This window comes from Theropithecus gelada, chromosome 1, assembly GCF_003255815.1.
Source record: "Theropithecus gelada isolate Dixy chromosome 1, Tgel_1.0, whole genome shotgun sequence".
Classification (NCBI taxonomy): Eukaryota; Metazoa; Chordata; class Mammalia; order Primates; family Cercopithecidae; genus Theropithecus; species Theropithecus gelada.
Window position 1 is genome coordinate 81,931,611 of NC_037668.1, and position 17,203 is coordinate 81,948,813.

A 17,203-nucleotide genomic window follows, 5' to 3' on the forward strand; every position below is an offset into this window, starting at 1 on the left:
CTAAGTGAGAGGTTTTAGGTCCTCTAAAAATAATACCTACCTCATAGTGTTGTTGTGTGGATAAAAGGTAAAGCCCTTACTTACCATAGTGCCGGTTCATTGTAAGTGCTTATCAGACACTAGCTGTGTGCACCTAGGTACCTGGCTTTTAGTCCTTGCCCAGCTATTGACATGCTGAGTGGACGCGGACAAGTCTGTCTTAGACTTGGTTTCCCTATTCTGTTAATGAAGCATCTTAAGCCTCAGAGGCCTGTGGATGGTTTGATGGGGAGTAAATTAATATGCTGCCCACAGTGGTGGGGCCTCTGGTTGTTTTTTCAGAGAAGCTCCAGGCTGCCCACTAAAGAAGCCCAACTGCCATACCAACAGACTCTGCGGGGAGCTGGACGCTTTCCAGCCGCCTGAACCGCCACGGCTGACTTGGTATGAGCAAACATAGGCTCAGGCTCTGATCTTGCCTGGCTTCCTGTGGCCAGTGCTCAGGACATGTTGTCATTTGGGTGCTGAGATGAACCTCTGGACCTTTCTTGTTCTTCAAGGACAGATTCAACCCCTCTTTCCCTTGAGACTGGCATCCTGTTAGAGAAGGCATGGCCCAAGGCAGGAGGCCAGGAATACACTCCTTCTGAGGCATCCTGGACTCGTCATCTTTCTCATTCCCCTACCTTACTGTCCCCCGTCCCCCACCCATAGGAGGGCTGAAGACCCATGAGTTCTACCAGTAAATAGCCCTTGACCACCCCTTTTCTCTGCCCACTTGGTCCCAGCCCTTGGCACCCCTTTTATTGGGCTGCTGTAGTGAAAGGTCATGCTAGGTGAGATACCGTGGCTCATGCCTATAATTCTAGAGCTTTGGGAAGCCAAGGCAGGAGCATCTCTTGAGGCCAAGAGTTCAAGATCAGCCTGGGCAACACAGTGAGACCCTCACCTCTTAAAAAAAAAAAAAAAAAGGCTCAGCGTGGTGGGGCACACCTGTAATCCCAACTCCTTGGGAAGCTGAGGGAGGAGGATCATTTGATCCCAGGAGTTTGAGGTTGCAGTGAGCTATGATCATGCCAGTGCACTCAGCCTGGGTGACAGAATAAGACTCTGTCTCTAGAAATATATATACGTAGATACAGATTGTGGTAGATCCAGTTTCCAGGCTAAATTGCCCTTGATGATAGCCCACTGCCATGCTAAGCTCTCCATAATCCATCCCCTGCTCATCCCTCTTACCTCTTCTCCTCGCTCCTCACCCACCGTGTACTGTGGCCTCTCTGGCCTGTTGGACATTTGCTGGCTGAGCTGTACAGTTCACTTCCATAACTTTGTTCACATGCCCCCTCATCCTGGAATGTCCATTTTGTCCCCTCCTACCTCTGGAAATTCTTCTAGCCTCCATAGCTGGCCCAAAGTCCTCCTCCTCTGGGAAGGAAGGCTCCTCTGGTTCAGGGTCAGAATTAAGGATGCCCGAGGGCTCTCTCAGCTCCTGCTTGCACTGCAGTTGGAGAGAAAATCAGCGGAACGTGCTAGAGCTGAGAGCTAACAGTCCTTTGGGCAAGATTCCTGAGGAACACTGTTCCAGGAGCTCCTCAGTTGGTCCGGGTCAGAAATGTGATTGTCCTTGCTCTGGGAGACCCTCCTCGGAGCCCTCGGCCCAGCATTTCCTGCAGTCGCAGCCCTCCCTCCATGGTGTGAGGTGCTTCCTCCAGGTGACCCTGAGCTCCTCGTGTACTAGGATCCAGGTCTCTTCTCTGGGGGCTTAGCATCTGGCTCACAGTTTGGTCCAAAGCAGGTTTGCAGAGGCTGATGAGCGAACGATTATATGAGGCAATAAATAAATCAGAGCTCACCAGTCCCTTCAATGCCCATTTTCAGTTTTCTTTTTTTCTTTAAAAAAATTTTTTTTTTTACTTACTAAAAAATTTTTTTTACTCTAAGTACCGGGATACACATGCAGGTTTCTTACATAGGTATACACATGCCACGGTGGTTTGCTGCATCCTGTCATCTAGGTTTTAAGCCCCCATTTGTCCTGATGCTCTCCCTCCCCATACCCCCCACCACCGACAGGCCCCAGTGTGTGATGTTCCCCTCCCTGTGTCCATGTGTTCTCACTGTTCAGCTCGCACTGATGAGTGAGAACGTGCAGTGTTTGGTTTTCTGTTCCTGTGCTAGTTTGCTGAGGATGATGGCTTCTAGCTTCGTCCACGTCTCTGCAAAGGACATGATCTCATTCCTTCTTATGGCTGCCATTTTCAGTTTTCACAACTCAGAAAACTGATATGTAAAACCAATTTTATTAATTTTCAGTGGGGACATGTCTGTCTCCCTCAACAAGAGCCCTCCCATCAGGCAGATCCCAAGTCTCTCTTTCAGAATATGGGTTGCACACTTTCTGACCCTCAATCTCATGTTTTCTTTTTATTAAAAAGAAATTTTTCGAGACAGGGTCTTTGTTGCCCAGGCTGGACTGCAGTGGCATGATCATGCCTCATTGCAGCCTCAACCTCCCAGGCACAAACGATCCTCCCACCTTAGCCTTCTGAGTAGCTAGGACTACAAGCATGCACCACCATGCCCAGCTATTGTTTTTCCCTATTTTTTGTAGAGACAGGTTCTCCCTATGTTGCCCAGGCTGGTCTCAAACTCCTGGGCTCACGTGGGACACTTCCACCTCAGTGTCCCAAAGTGCTGGGATTGTAGGTGTGAGCCACTGCACCTGACAAGCTCACTTTTAAAATACCCCACAGAGACTCTGCCCTGGCCAAGGTATAATTACACTGGTAGCTGGAAAGACTTCTGGGCTCGGGTACCATAGACTGTATTTGGGTACCAGTTCCAGCACTGACTTTGCTGTATGATTCTGGACAAGTCATTGCCCTCTCTGGGCCTCAGTTTTCTCATCCATCTAATGGAAATGATCATCCTTGCCTGCCTGGGCGGTGTGAAGCTGGAAAGATAAGCAGAGAAGCAGCTCATTCAGGCTCCAGGACCAAAATATAGTCCCTACTTCCAGAAAACTGGGCTGTTTAGGCGGGCAGCTGGGCATAGAGTGGAGGGCGGGGAGTGGTGGTGTGGAGAGCAGGGTGGACAGACAGAAGACTGGTGAGGAGCCCTTCAAGCTGCTCTTTCACCAGATCTTCTATTCTACAGCTCGGAGTTTCCTGTGGTGGCTTCCCACCGGTAGGATGCCAGATATCCTGTTTCACGTGCTGTGTCACGTGGTTAAACCAGTAGAGCCTGCGGGGTTAACTGAACTGGGGGAGATGCTAAGGTCGCATCCAAGCCCAGTATCTCTGCCTTAGGTACCAAAGGGGTAGGAAGTGGCATATGTTTCACATATGTGCCATCCATGAAGGCTAAACTCGGCTTGTCATTTAGGCCCCAGACATATCATCACTCCAAGGGGTGATGAGATTAGGATCCACAAGTCTGTCTTGGAGCAGTTAGCAGATTTCCTATGAGACACCCCAGAGACAGGCATGAAATCATGGAAGTAGATTCCTTTTCTCTTTGTTGATGTTTTTGTTTTGTTTTATTTTTTTGAGACAAGGTCTTACTCTGTCACTCAGGCTGGATGGAGTGCAGTGGTATGGTCACAGCTCACTGCAGCCTTGACCTCCTGGGTTCACACAGTCCTCCCACCTCAGCCTCCCTAGTAGCTGGGACTATAGGTGTGCGCCACCATGCCTGGCTAATTTTTGTATTTTTGGTAGAGACAGGGTTTCATCACCTCATCTGTGTTAGAAGCCACCTAACATGGTAATGAGCTCCTGGTCATTGGAGGCATTCAAGCAGAGACTGAACAACTTGAAAGCAGGAGAGAAAATTCCTCTTCAGAAATGGTTGTAGATCCCATTTCAAAGGCTCCTTCCTTGCCCTTGTGAGCTAGGATTCAATTTTCATGTGCAGGGTTATCAGTGCCATTCTAGCCAGCTTTCCATGCTGGCCTGAGTAGCCCACTCAGGGTCCGGGACAGGCATACTCATCGGACCAGTCGGAGCAGTGCTGTATGTGGTCGCGGCAGAGACGCCTCGGAATACAGTCGCAGTACTTGAAGAAGGTTGAAGGACAATGCCACCACCCAGGGCCACAGGGTGGGCACACAGTCACTGGGGAGACAAGAGCCAGCAGGAGAGCAGTTGCTGTGTCCTGGAATGCTCTGTGCACCAGGGCACTCCCTAGTTCTGAAACCTGCTGTAGCTCCCCACGGCCCCAACCTATCTAACATGGGTTGAGTGTGTTCCTAGTTTTTCTGCAGCAGAGAGAATCTAGACTCTACAGCTCACAGGCTATGTGACCTTGCTCACCCTGTCTGAACCTGTTTCCTAGTGTGCTCAAGCTTGTTATTAAGCAAAGGATGTCAGGCAAAGTCCCAGGCACATGGTAAAGGCTGCAATATGAATGGGTGCCCTTCCTTACCCTAAGTCCAGCCACATTTACCTGCCATGACTCCCCGAGAGTGCTCCTAGCCTTCTCTCCTCTGCTCAGGCCTCTGGCATTCCTCCCCACACACTCAGCCTCTGCCTACTGAAACCTGTCTATTCTTGGTCTTCCTGAATGCTACCTCTTCTGAGAAGTCTCCCTTGATTCCTCCAGGTCCCCAGCATCTCCTTTTGGCATCAGCATGATGTAAGTCCTGGGGGTAGGACACAGGCTTGATTCCTGATGTCCCCCATCTGAATCTGATACCAGGTGTGTTCTGAGCACCCCACCAGTGCTCAGAAAATGTTTGTTGATTGACCACTGGGGAAGAGATTGAGAGGAAACTCTAGGGCAGCTATAGGACTTGGGACTTGGATCAGGAGGCCTGGGTTCATACCTGAGCTCCCTTCCTGTCATGCACTGTACTAATTTTCTCTTCTCAAAGCCTCAGTTTACTTACAAACAAATTGGGGCCGGTGATTCCTGCCCTGCTTTCCTCACAGGGTTATTGGGAAGTGCAGAGATGAGGGAACCCCAGGTTCAAATCCCAGCAGGGTCATGTATGTGCTCCTTGCATGACCACCTTCTGGGACCCAGTTTTCTCATCTGCGCCCTTGAAGGCGACTTCCCCACTGCAGAAGAATGAGCCTCCAGAAAAAGTCACTTGGAGTGGTGGTGAGTACCCCACCACCGGATGTATTCAAGCAGGGGTAGAACACTCCTTCCTAGGATGCAGAGAAGGCATGCAAAGGGGAGCCCTAGAGATTCCCTGGTCACCCTTTGCCCTCTGGCTGCTGCCCAGCCACCGGCTCCAGCCCAGCCTGTGCCCAGACCCCTACCTGGGCTCAGTTCATCCGAGCAGTCCCCACAGTTGTTAGTGCCATCACATTTTTGGTCTGAGTAGATCCAGGAGGCTGGGTCTCCACAGTGGGCCACGAGGAAGCAGGGGAGGCTCTGGGGGCACATCTCCTGGGACAGAGGAGGCAGGAAGAAGTTCACATCTGGTCACAGCTGTCTGAGGGTTATCTGGAGAAGGATTGGCCACCCTGGCAGTTGCCAAACTCAGGATCAGTGACCATCCAGCCCATAAGGGTGCAAGCAGAAGGTTTCCTGGGGAGGCGGCAGAGTCAGAGGGAGAGGAGAGCTCCGTCGCTGGACAGAGGCCCAGAGAGCTGCCCCTCCCTTCCTCAGTTCCTCCCCAGTCGTGGTGTGTTCCTGCCCCACACCACTGCTGATCCTATGCCCCTCCACAAAGAGCCTCCTTAATACCTATCCAAAACCATTCCACTTTCAAGTTCAGGTTCAAGTTCCATCACCTCCAGGAAGCCTCCTCCAACTGGAACAGCACAGGAATAAATGTGCAAGTCTTACAGTTGGGCCCCGGAGCTCAGGGGATGTAGGGTTCACACACCTTGTAAGGCAGAGTCAGAGGGCCTTTCTTGAAAGTGTGTTCTGTGGCCGGGCGCGGTGGCTCACGCCTGTAATCCCTGCACTTTGGGAGGCCGAGACGGGCGGATCACGAGGTCAGGAGATCGAGACCATCCTGGCTAACACGGTGAAACCCCGTCTCTACTAAAATACAAAAAATTAGCCGGGCGCGGTGGCGGGCGCCTGTAGTCCCAGCTACTCGGGAGGCTGAGGCAGGAGAATGGCGCGAACCCGGGAGGCGGAGCTTGCAGTGAGCCGAGATGGTGCCACTGCACTCCAGCCTGGGCGACAGAGTGAAGACTCCGCCTCAAAAAAAAAAAAAAAAAAAAGAAAGTGTGTTCTGTTAGGCAGCAGTGTGATAGGGCTACCAAAAATTCACACAAACTCAGGCCACACCACTAGAGGTAGAAAACCTCGGGCAGGGAGGGAGCAAGCTTCTGTTCCTTAGACTGCCCAGACCCAGCCAGAAGTGCCGAGGATGTTTCTGAGGCCTGTCCAGGGAGGGGGACATGGGCAGTTGGTATTTATTCTGTGGAGCATTGATGGAATGGGGAGGGCCAGGAACTCGGTCACAAGGGGGCTGACTGTGACCTAGAGAAGGGGATGCGGCCTAGATAAGAGAACCCTCATGGGGGGCAAGGGAGTAATCTTCAAATCCATGCAGCGCCACCATGATGGGAGGGATTAAAGCATGGTCTATTGGGGCAGGGTTGACAGAAAGACAGAGTTGGAACCAATCAGGGAAGAACCACTCTGGGAGGCAGCTCTAAGTTTGGGACAAGGAAAACCTTCCCATGGAAAAACCTTCCAACCCTTGCATCTCAGGGGGTGCAAACGGAGGCCGGGTGGCCTCGGTTGGGCTTGCTAAAGAGGGGCCTGGGGATGAGCTGGGGCAAGGACTAGATGTTTTTGAAATTGCTTCTCGTCTTGAGGGTCTTTGATGCAATGACTCACCCTCCATGAGCTCCCCTACCCCACCCACTGCACCTCTCCAGGCTGTCTCTCTCCTGTGGGGTCAGGCTTCTCTCTCCTGAGAACATTCTGGTGTCTGAGGTCCGGGGTCAGGTCTTCCCATTCATTCATTGCTCATTCATTCAGCAAGCCATTCTGAATACCCCTCTGTGCTAGGCGCTGGGGCCCCCATATCAAGCGGACTGGGCCTGCCTCAGAGGAGTTCACAGTCTGATGGGGGCAGCAGATGTGCCAATCGAGTGACAACCAGTGTGACGAGGGCTGCGACACAGGGAACCACAGGGACTGTGGAAGCCCAAGGAGACAATTTAACCTCGTGTGGGAGTCAGGGAAAGCTTCCTGGAGGAGGTAACACTTGAACTCTGCCTTGAGGGATGAATACGGGTTCTCTGGGAGTGGAGATGCACAGGGTGAAGGCATTCCTTAGTGGGGGCATGTATGTCCCTGACTGGGACCAGGTCGGGGCAGGCGTTCCTGGCTCAAGGCACTGGAGCATCAAAACCATGGGGACGTGAAGGTGCCTGGTGTCTTCAGGGATGATTGAGCTTCAGTATGGCTGCAGAGAGAATTAGGCTGTGGGGGGACCCCTGGGAGGGGCAGCACCGAGCGGGTACTCACGGCACAAGCTCTCATCCTCATCCTCGCCGTGGGTACAGGTGCGAACGCCATCACAGACCCCACTGGCTGGAATGCAGCTCCTCTGGTCATGGCACAAGAAGCCTGTCCTATTTTTCAGTGTTATACAAGCTTGGACTCCTGAATGGGTAGGGGAAGGCCCTGGAGGGTCAGGGGTGGTGCTCACAAGGACAAACTTTCCTCACCTGAACTCCACCTAGAGCTGGCCTGAGGGGCTAGAGCAGTGGGGAGGATGAACCCAGCGCCATCAATGGGGTTCAAGCCCCAGCTCTACCCACTGCCGGCTGCCTGATCTTGGGCAGATGACCTGACCACCTTGAGTCTCAGGTTGTCTGCAACATGGGGATCATAGCACACACCCCGTGGGACTGTTGTGGGGATTAAATAAAAGCATCTCGGCCGGGTGCAGTGGCTCAAGCCTGTAATCCCAGCACTTTGGGAGGCCGAGACGGGTGGATCACGAGGTCAGGAGATCGAGACCATCCTGGCTAACACGGTGAAACCCCGTCTCTACTAAAAAATACAAAAAAAGAAAAAAAAACTAGCCGGGCGAGGTGGCGGGCACCTGTAGTCCCAGCTATTCGGGAGGCTGAGGCAGGAGAATGGCGTAAACCCGGGAGGCGGAGCTTGCAGTGAGCTGAGATCCGGCCACTGCACTCCAGCTCGGGCGACAGAGCGAGACTCCGTCTCAAAAAAAAAAAAAAAAAAAAAAAAAAAGCATCTCTGTGAAGAAACATAGAACAGAAAATGTGCAGGACAAGTAATGGTTCTCTCCTGTATTGAAAACTTATTTACAGTGTCACGGGAAGCTTCTGAGGACAGTGTTCAATTCAGTGAAGTGGTTGTAATGGTGAAGCTCCTGGTATGAGGTTAGAGTGTCAGAAGCAATATACTTGGGCTGGCTGGAGGGCCATATGTCATAATTCCTTCTATCTGGGCACAACTGCAAAGCACTTTCATATCTTTATTCTATAGTTCCCCAAACACCCCTGAGACACGTCATCATTGGCCCCCCATATGGGAGGAGAAAAGGAATACCCACTCCTAGGGCTGCCGCAAAGAATTAAAAGACAGAAACCTGCGGACAAGGTAGGGGGAACCCCTTGGCCCCACGTGTGTATACGTGTGCATAATTGGGGATGGGAGCCGGTTTGTGCATTTGTGTTTGTGCATGCGTGAACCACCTCTCAGTCCCTGGGCAGCCTCAGCTAGTGTGGGTGGGGGGACGGGGGAGCAACTCTCAGAGACACTGATGTTGACACAGACACACACACAGATGCACATACACATGAACACATGCTTACACACAGACAGCTGCACCTACATGCACACTCACAGATACACAGACAACAGATGTGCACACATGCACTGACACACACATGCTCTCACACAGACATGAACATGCATACACAGACAGCTGCATATACTCATAGACACACAAAACACACAGGTGCGTGCACAGACTCATGACTGCAGCTGCTCATGTATTCGCATCCACCTCAGGGCCTGTGTTCCTGCACAGGCAGTGGGAGAGCTGCGAATCTCAGCCCCTGGCCCTGCCTCAGCCCTCTACACCCACCCTGCCCGGCTGCAGAGCCATCCTGCAGAAACATCCACCTGGTGACACTTGCCCCCAACTTAATCTCCTGTCTGTGGCTCCTGGACTATGACCTCCCTTCTCGGTGCAGCCTGTGAGGCCCTTGGCCCCACTTGTCACTCTAGCCCTTCCTGCACACTGGCCTCTTGCAGTCTCTTCTTCTCTTCCTGCTTCCTCCCACCCCTCAGGGCTCCACACATGCTGTTCCCTGTTCCTGGGATGCTTTTCCTGGCATCCCCCCACTACTAATACCCATTGTGCCTACCCTGACTCCTCAACGGGGCTAGACTCTCAGGGATCCCAGGGACCCTGCTGTAATATGTATTCATGTCGAGACTGCTCTCAGAACAATTATTAGCTCCATGAGGGCAGGCACTGTCTTGGGGTTGTTCACCCCTGAAGCTGGGGCTGCAGGCATGTATGGGATGTGACCCTGTCCCCCATGGTGGAGATGGACACACAGATGGATAGCACTACCCCAGGGTGCCCAGGCCAGGGGAAGAGGAAGTATAGGGACTGTGGGGCTGAGAAGAGGCTTGTAACCCAGCCTGGGGGTCTAGGAAGACATCCTGGAGGAGGTGACTTCAGAGCTGGATCCTCTCAGTAACCATGTCACAGATGTGCAAATGGAGGCTCAGAGACTGGTACAGTCAGTGTGTGTGCAGGTGTCTGTGCGTGCACCTTAAGGAATTTGTCCAAAGTCATCTGGTAGAGAAGCCAGGCAGGTCGGGGCTCCCTCATCTCTCTGTGCCCCCCCATGCCCTTCCCACCGGGTCTGACCCACGCTTTCTTGGCTGCCCTGACCGGGGGTGCGTGATGGGAGTCCAAGGATGGTGACCAAGGTGATGAGGGCGGCCAGAGTTGCCAGGAGGAACAGCAGAGAGGCAGAGAGGCAGGCCCTGCGACGCGAGCAGCAGAGGGGGCCGCAGCCTGCTGTGTGGGGGGAAACAAGCCCGGGGGTGGTGGTGATGGGGGCCAGCACTGGGAACAGGGAGCTCCCTTCCCGCCATGCCCGCTGCAAGCAGCCCGTCCCCAACCGGGGTGAGCAGAGCAGGGATGGCTTCCCTGGAGGAGCAGCTCCCAAGCCCTCCGTGATGCTCTTTGTTCTGCCTGTGGGCTCACTCCACTAGATGCCACCCTGGCCGGGGCCCACAGATGACTGAATGGCAGAGGCGGACAGCCTCCTCTCCCACCCGCCATCAGGTGACCTCCTCAGGACACTGGGAGAGATGGACGCCTGTGTGTCCAGCCCCCACCTTGGGGCGGAAGCTCCATTAGGCCCTTCATAACCATGGTCTTTATTTTTCAAAACAAACTTTTATTTTATCAATGAGGAAACTAGGGCTCAAGAAGAAAAGATTCAGGTCACCCCGGGTAGAGCTGGCGTGTGAATCTACACCTGTTTGATGCCAAAACCCATGCCCTTTTCACTGTCCCAATTCACTGTCCATTCTGGAGTCTGCCGGGACGCAGGTTGGAATCCCAGCTCTACCACATCCTCCCTGGGCCACACTGAGTAAGCCACTTCACTTCCCTGTGCCTCAGATTCCTCATGTGGAAAATGGGGACCACAGTAGCTACCTCCGAGTTTGTTGAGAGGATTAGAATTTGTTGAGTTAATGTGTTAGAACAGTGCTCAGCACATAGTAAGTGGTGAGTATGAGCTATTATTATTGCTTTTTAAAAAATTATTATTTTTTATATTTTAGGGATAGGGTCTGGCTCTGTTGCCCACGCTGCAGTGCAGTGGTGTGATCGTAGTTCACTGCGCCCTGTAAGTCCTAGGCTCAAGCAGTCCTCCTGCCTCAGCGTCCCAAAGTGCTGGGACAACAGGCGCGTACCACCGTGTCTGGTCTGTTATTGCTTGTTGAGGACTTACCATGTGCTATGCCTTATTCTAAGTGCTATGGAGATAGCAGTGACAGGGGACCTCCCTACTCTTGTAGAACTGCACTTTAATTCTCCTTTAATTCTCTCCTGCTTACAAAATAATAAAAGAAGGCTTTACTGAGGACCTCCTGGGTGCCCTGCCGTGCAGCTTGCCCTGGTCCTTGTCCTCTGCAGCTTGTTATTGCACTTGGAAGGCAAGGCATGGACATGTCTGAAGGAGCATGGGAGCTACTGACCTGCCCAGGCCACAGGTACCTCAGAGAAAGGGGCAGGAGCAGGTGTGATTCATCCCTGTGACCCCAGAACCCAGCCCAGAGCCAGGCATGTAGTGGGGGCTTTTGTTTTTTTGCGTTTTTTTGAGACGGAGTCTCACTCTATTGCCCAGGCTGAAGTGCAGTTGCATGATCTCGACTCACTGCAACCGCTGCCTCCCGGGTTCAAGCGATTCTCCTGCCTCAGCCTCCCAAGTAACTGGGATGACAGGTGCCCACCACCATGCCTAGCTAATTTTTGTATTTTTAGTAGAGACGGGGTTTCACCATGTTGTCCAGGCTGGTCTTGAACTCCTGACCTCAGGTGATCCGCCCGCCTTGGCCTCCCAAAGTGCTGGGATTATAGGTGTGAACCACCGCGCCGGGCCTGGGGCTTTGTGAACACTGTGAATACGCTGACCCAGGGGCCCGGGAGACAAGAGAAGGCCCCCAGTATGGGTCAGTCCAGGTTATTTCCAATCCATTCACATTTCCAATGCAGTGTCCTCAGAAGCAGAGTGGGATTTCCACAGGCAGAAGAGGAGGGTGCAAAGAGAGGGCATTCCAGGCAGAGGGCGTGGCAGGAATAAAGGCCTGGTGGTTGCAGGTGGCCGGGGGCGGTGGGACTCCAGGATGGATGTGCATTGGGAGGGGAGACAATAGCAGGAGAGGCAGCATAAATCTAAAACCTGTCATCCCTACAGCCCTAGCTGGTGGCTCTTTGGCCATCAGCAACCTGGGTAAACTCAGGTAACCAGGGAGGCAGCGTGACTCCGGGCAGGGAGAGGTGTCCTGATCAGCCAAGCAGCTCCTCAAATATTTGTACAGCACAGACCATGCGCAAGGTGGGGCAACGGGAGAACCCGCGGAACCAAGGCCCCTGCCCAGGTGAAGCTGTTGCACTTCAAAGCCAGAAAGCCCTTAGGTGCCAGTCCCCTTCCTGGACCGATGAGGAGAAGGAGGCGATTCTTTCCACAACCGCGCCCATCATGAGTCAGGACTTGGAAATAAACAGACACCAGCTTGGAGCAACAGAAGCCCTGGGGCTTTGTAACCAGAGACACCTCAGTTCACATTTGAACCCTGCCTTCCAACCTCCCGGCTGTGTGACCTTGGCCTGGTTACCCAACTTCTTTTCGTTTCAGCTGCCTCATCTGTTATTGCCCCATAACAGGGTCCCTGTCTCAGAGCTGTGCTGAGGATTAAAGGGATCGTGCAGCACCAGGCACATAACTGGGGTGAGATTCTTCACAGCTGGTATTTTAATCTGCCTCTCTCAGTGTGTTTCCTCATTGATCAAATGTGGGCCAAGCCAAGGCATATACAAAGCTCAGTACGTGTGTGTTTCTTCCTTCTTCTGATTTCAGAAGGGTAAAGAGAACTGTCCTGGTCACACTGTGGGCCAGTGGCACATAGTAGGGCTAAATAAAATGTGTCACTTTATCCCTCAAAGGTAAAGAGAATTGCCCAGGTCACCCACTGAGCCAGGAATTTGGTGCTGGTTCTTTTCCCTGTGTTAGAGGAGAGCACTGTATGCAGTTTGATGCCTGTGAGGTAGGCAGCACACAGTAGGTGCTTAATACATGCATGTGCGTGGAGAGAATGAATAACCCTATTAAGCAAGTGACTGACAGCATGGCTGGCCAGGAAGCTGGGAGCAGACATTCACCTGGAGGCAGAGGTCTGAGGGAAAGCGGGAGCCTCGAAGCCTCCTCATGCCTCTATAGCCAACTGCCAGCTTCAGGGGAGCCCCACAGGGCACTGGTCCCGGGCCCTCCGGTTCTTTACCTTCCCCTCCAGGGTGGGCTTTGGGTCCAGCAGCAGCGTAGTCATTCTCTCCCTGCCCAAGAGAACAGAGTGAGGGGTGGGCTTAGGTGAGGTGAGCTCCAGCCTCAGGCAGGCAGACAACAGGGTTTTCAGAGGGGTCACTGAGATAGTCTTAGGTGGAACCACGGGTCCCTCACACCCCAGCATGCTTACGCCCCAGATGCTTCATGCCCGCTTCCTATCTCCACACCTTTGCCTGCACTGTGCCCTCTGCCTGGAATGCCTTTTTCTCTGGTGTCCCCCTGACAAACATTCATCCTTCAAACCGGCTTGGGCAGCAACTCCTGGGTGAAGCTTTCCCTGATACCCTCCTCCCCAGTAAAGCTGGCCGCTCTCCCCTCCCATCCACCCGGCTCCTCTGTTTCCATACCAGCACTTGCCACCTGGACTGTATAGCTGTGTCACTGGTAGGGTCCCCTACACCCTGGGAGTGAGCCCCGGGGCAGGCCGGGGGCTGATTTTCCTCCATGTCTCCCATGTATGCCCACTCTGTACTGCCCACTCTTCATCCCAAGCTTTGCTCTCCCTAGACCAGGAGCCTGGTCAGGGCAACTCTTTCCTGGGGACAGCTCTCACCTGGGGACAGCTCTCACCTGGGGACAGCTCTTACCTGGGCACAGCTCTCACCTGGGGACAGCTCTCACCTGGGGAAGACCTTGTTCATGTCTTCAGCTTCCAGCTCCCTGGCCAGGGCTGTGTGCAGAGAGCTCAGCACGGGTTCCCTGCCTTGTCCCCAGGGCCAATCTGGAGGAGGGACAGGCGGGAGGCCTTGCCCAGGCCACACCCTCCCTGTGGGCAGTCCCCTGCCAGCTGCCTTCCAAGCAGAGGCAAGGAAAGGAGGGCCCCGCTCCGGCCAGGCTCTTCCCTCATCTGCCATCTGACAGCAATATTGCGAGGCTGGAATCTTCATCCCCGTTCCACAGATGAAGAGTCAGAGGTTCAGAGAGAGAGAAACTGCCCCAAGTCTCACAGCACATGGGAGGAGTGAAACCCAGAAACTTTTCAGGAAGTGCATTGTCCTCCACATCAGTGATGGAACCGGAGGAGCTCAGGTTCCAGGGGTATGAAGATGCAGGCAGAAACTCCCAGAATTAATGTTTCTGTGGCTAGAAAGTAGGGGTCATTTTCTCATTGATGTTCTTCTGTTCAACTACATAGGTAACCTAGATTGAAAGAATATGCATTTTCCACTAAAATTATAAAGCAAATGTAATTTTAAATTATTTCACTTAGAAACGTGGCAATGTGAATTTTTACTGTCCCTGAGGTGGTGCCCGAGGTAGGGAAGAGGTGGGAGGTTGGTTGCTTGCCTGAACAACCCCTTCTATGCCCCCAGGGAGTGGGTTTTCCTAGCAGCCTGTCCCACTGCTGAGCAAACCAAGGCCCTGGAATCTTGAGGGACAGGTCCAAGGACCCGGTCCAAGAGAGGGGAGGTGTCTACCTCCAGAAATGAGCTCAGGAGTTCTTGCACCTGCCTCTGAGGCCCATAGATTTTCCAACCTGCAATCAGCCTTTTCTTTTGCATTGGAAAATAAAATGATGAATCCACGTGGGGCCAAGTGGGAGGCGCAGACACAGGGGCAGCCCTTGGGAGGCAGGAAGTAACACTCTGAAGAGCTGAGCCCTCGGCCAGGAGAACGGGACTCTCATTAGGGCCCTACCACTGGCTCTGACGGGCTGCTCACTCCCCTTCCCTGTGCCTCAGTTCCTTCATCCAGAAAATAAGGATGTAAACTAGATGAAGGGGGTGTTTTAGTTTAAGGTTACCCAGAATCAGACTGTAAGACAAGATGTGAGGGCAAGTAGATTTAATTGGGAGTGATCCCAGGAAACGCTGGTCGTGGGATGAGGGAAATGAGACAGGGAAGAGAAGGATCCAATAACAGGCGTGTTATGAAGCAGGTTCCCGCTGTGGGCAAGTGGAATTTAGCCCTGCTGGGGCACTCGGGGAAGCCAGGGGAGAAGATGCACCTCAGAGTTATCCCACTCAAGGTCGGGGGAACTGGGGTATTAATCTGCCAGCTTCTGCCAGTCCTGGTTGAGAACGGCCAGAGGAGGCCAGGCATGATGGCTCATCCCAGCACTTTGGGAGGCAGAGGCGGGTGGATCACCTGAGGTCAGGAGTTCAAGACGAGCCCGGTCAACATGGTAAAACCCTGTCTCTACTAAAAATATAAAAAATTAGCTGGGCATGGTGGTGGACACCTGTCATCCCAGCTACTCGGGAGGCTGAGGGAGGAGAATCGCTTGAACCCGGGAGGCGGAGGTTGCAGTGAGCCAAGATTGCGCCATTGCACTCCAGCCTGGGCAACAAGAGCGAAACTTCGTCTCAAAAACAAAAAAAGAGACTAGCCAAAGGGTGTTCATTCCTTGCACCTCTGGGCTGCCTTAGGAAAGGAGATGCCAGTGTTGGCAACTTGGCAACTGCATGCTAGGCTAATATGTCCTGAAATGGAAAGGGTTGATAGCATGGGCAGGGCACCCATGGTCCCTGCTAAAGACTCTAACTAGATTTTATATGGCATGCCAACTGCAACTGATGGGAAAAGGCTCTCTGCAACATGGGTTCAGGACTGTGATTGACCAGTGATGCCTGCCGTGGGTGTAAGAGTGGAGAGGGGTATCAGACATCATGACCATTTGCCATTCCTGAACCTATTAATGCCCTTCAGCCTCTGGCCTTCCTTGACTCTGTGATTCTTAAGTGTTCCTCTAAAAAAAGACTCCTCGGGCTTTGAAATGCACTTTTGTCTGCTGAGTCCGGATACAGCCACATACAATTGTGCTGAAAGCACTGTGCTCTCCAGGGCTCAGGGTGTCACCAAGAACCCTTGGGGGAAAGGCAGCAAGGGGCCTGGTGACATGAAGGAGAGGCCCTGGTGCCTCAATTCTTGAACTTCCTGGAATCATATCCCCTCCAATTCACAGTCTCACTCTCAAGGGAGAGGGCGTGTGTAAGGCGGTGGTGTAGTGCCTGGAGCACAGTAGCTGCTCAGTAAATAATATCTGCCTCCGTTCCATCCGTGCCCTCCCCTTGATCTTCACAACAACTCTGTAAGATAGGTAATATTATTACACCCACTTGACAGATGTGGAAACTGGGTTCAGAGAGGTTAAGTAACTTGCCAAAGCCACACAGTGAGTAAACAGCAGAACAGAGATTTTAACCCAGGTCAGTTTTGACTCCAAGCCTGTGGACCTGTGGAGTTGATTCGCACTCCCTCCCTTGTGGATGAGAATTTCTGATGATCACATGTCCGTCAACACTTAGTACCATCAGACTTTCTGGCGTCCACCAGCCTGACAACTGTGAAATACTATCAGTGCTGTCAGGATTTGCAGTCCTCTTTTGCTTCACCTCAGACGTGTCTCATTCTAAAGCAGGGAGAGGCTGGGCGCTGTGGCTCGCACCTGTAATCCCAGCACTTTGGGAGGCCAAAGTGCGCAGATCACTTGAGATCAGGAGTTTGAGACCAGCCTGGCCAACATGGTGAAACCCCATCTCTACTAAAAATACAAAAATTAGCTGGGCATGGTGGCGCATGCCTGTAATCCCAGCTACTTGGGAGGCTGAAATGGGAGAATCGCTTGAACGAACGGAAGGCAGAGGTTGCAGTGAGCCGAGATCGTACCACTGCACTCCAGCCTGGGTGACAGAGCGAGACTCTGTCTCAAAATAAATAAATAAATAAATAAATAAATAAATAAATAAATAAAGCAGGGAGAATGGTGAGGGACGGATGCAGAGTTCTAGCAGCAGCTTAAGGTGGTGCCCATACGAGGGTTAGAGGAGGAAATTGAAAAGAGTGGAAACAGGGCTGCCAAAGTCCCTCAGGGAAACTCAGAACTTTGATCAGCAGAGTCAAAGGGACCTGAGGCTCAGAAAGCACAATGGCCTCATTTTACAGAAGGGGGACCTAAAGTATGGAAAGAAGAGGGGACTTGCGCAAGGCCATACCATGGTCAGTGCCCTAGCACAGCGAGCACTCCTTCCACAGCAGCAGATGGCCTCAGGAACATTGGCATGTGCAGCCTCAATTTTTTTTTTTTTTTTTTTTTTGAGATGGAGTCTCACTCTGTCGCCCAGGCTGGAGTGCAGTGGCACGATCTTGGCTCACTGCAAACTCTGCCTCCCAGGTTCATGCCATTTTCCTGCCTCAGCTTCCGAGTAGCTGGGACTACAGGCGCCCAC

At 52.7% G+C, this 17,203-nt stretch overlaps 1 protein-coding gene across 3 annotated transcripts; it reads right to left on the reverse strand.

Annotated features, from left to right (window-relative positions):
- Positions 1 to 3,799: 3,799 nt before the first annotated feature.
- LDLRAD1 (low density lipoprotein receptor class A domain containing 1) lies at positions 3,800 to 13,675 on the reverse strand. Of its 3 annotated transcripts, XM_025363462.1 has the most exons (6): positions 13,659 to 13,675; positions 12,973 to 13,028; positions 9,848 to 9,976; positions 7,425 to 7,566; positions 5,250 to 5,374; positions 3,800 to 4,097 (listed from the first exon to the last, which is right to left on the reverse strand). In XM_025363462.1, exons 1-6 carry the CDS (start codon positions 13,673 to 13,675, stop codon positions 3,949 to 3,951), a joined length of 618 nt encoding a protein of 205 aa, XP_025219247.1. In that variant the 3' UTR covers positions 3,800 to 3,948. The 3 variants fall into 3 exon arrangements, with proteins under 3 accessions (XP_025219247.1, XP_025219252.1, XP_025219257.1); XM_025363467.1 differs by lacking the exon at positions 9,848 to 9,976; XM_025363472.1 differs by lacking the exons at positions 7,425 to 7,566; positions 9,848 to 9,976 and adding an exon at positions 12,247 to 12,248 and having other exon boundaries at positions 5,250 to 5,376.
- Positions 13,676 to 17,203: the final 3,528 nt, after the last annotated feature.

Excerpts from the sequence above, each read along its gene's own strand:
- LDLRAD1 (XM_025363462.1), bottom strand. Across the intron at positions 7,567-9,847 it reads ACTCCCATCACGCACCCCCG|GAGTCCAAGCTTGTATAACA; the intron begins GTCAGGGCAGCC and ends CTACCCATTCAG. Across the intron at positions 5,375-7,424 it reads GATGAGAGCTTGTGCCGTGA|GTGCCCCCAGAGCCTCCCCT; the intron begins GTACCCGCTCGG and ends GTCCCAGGAGAT.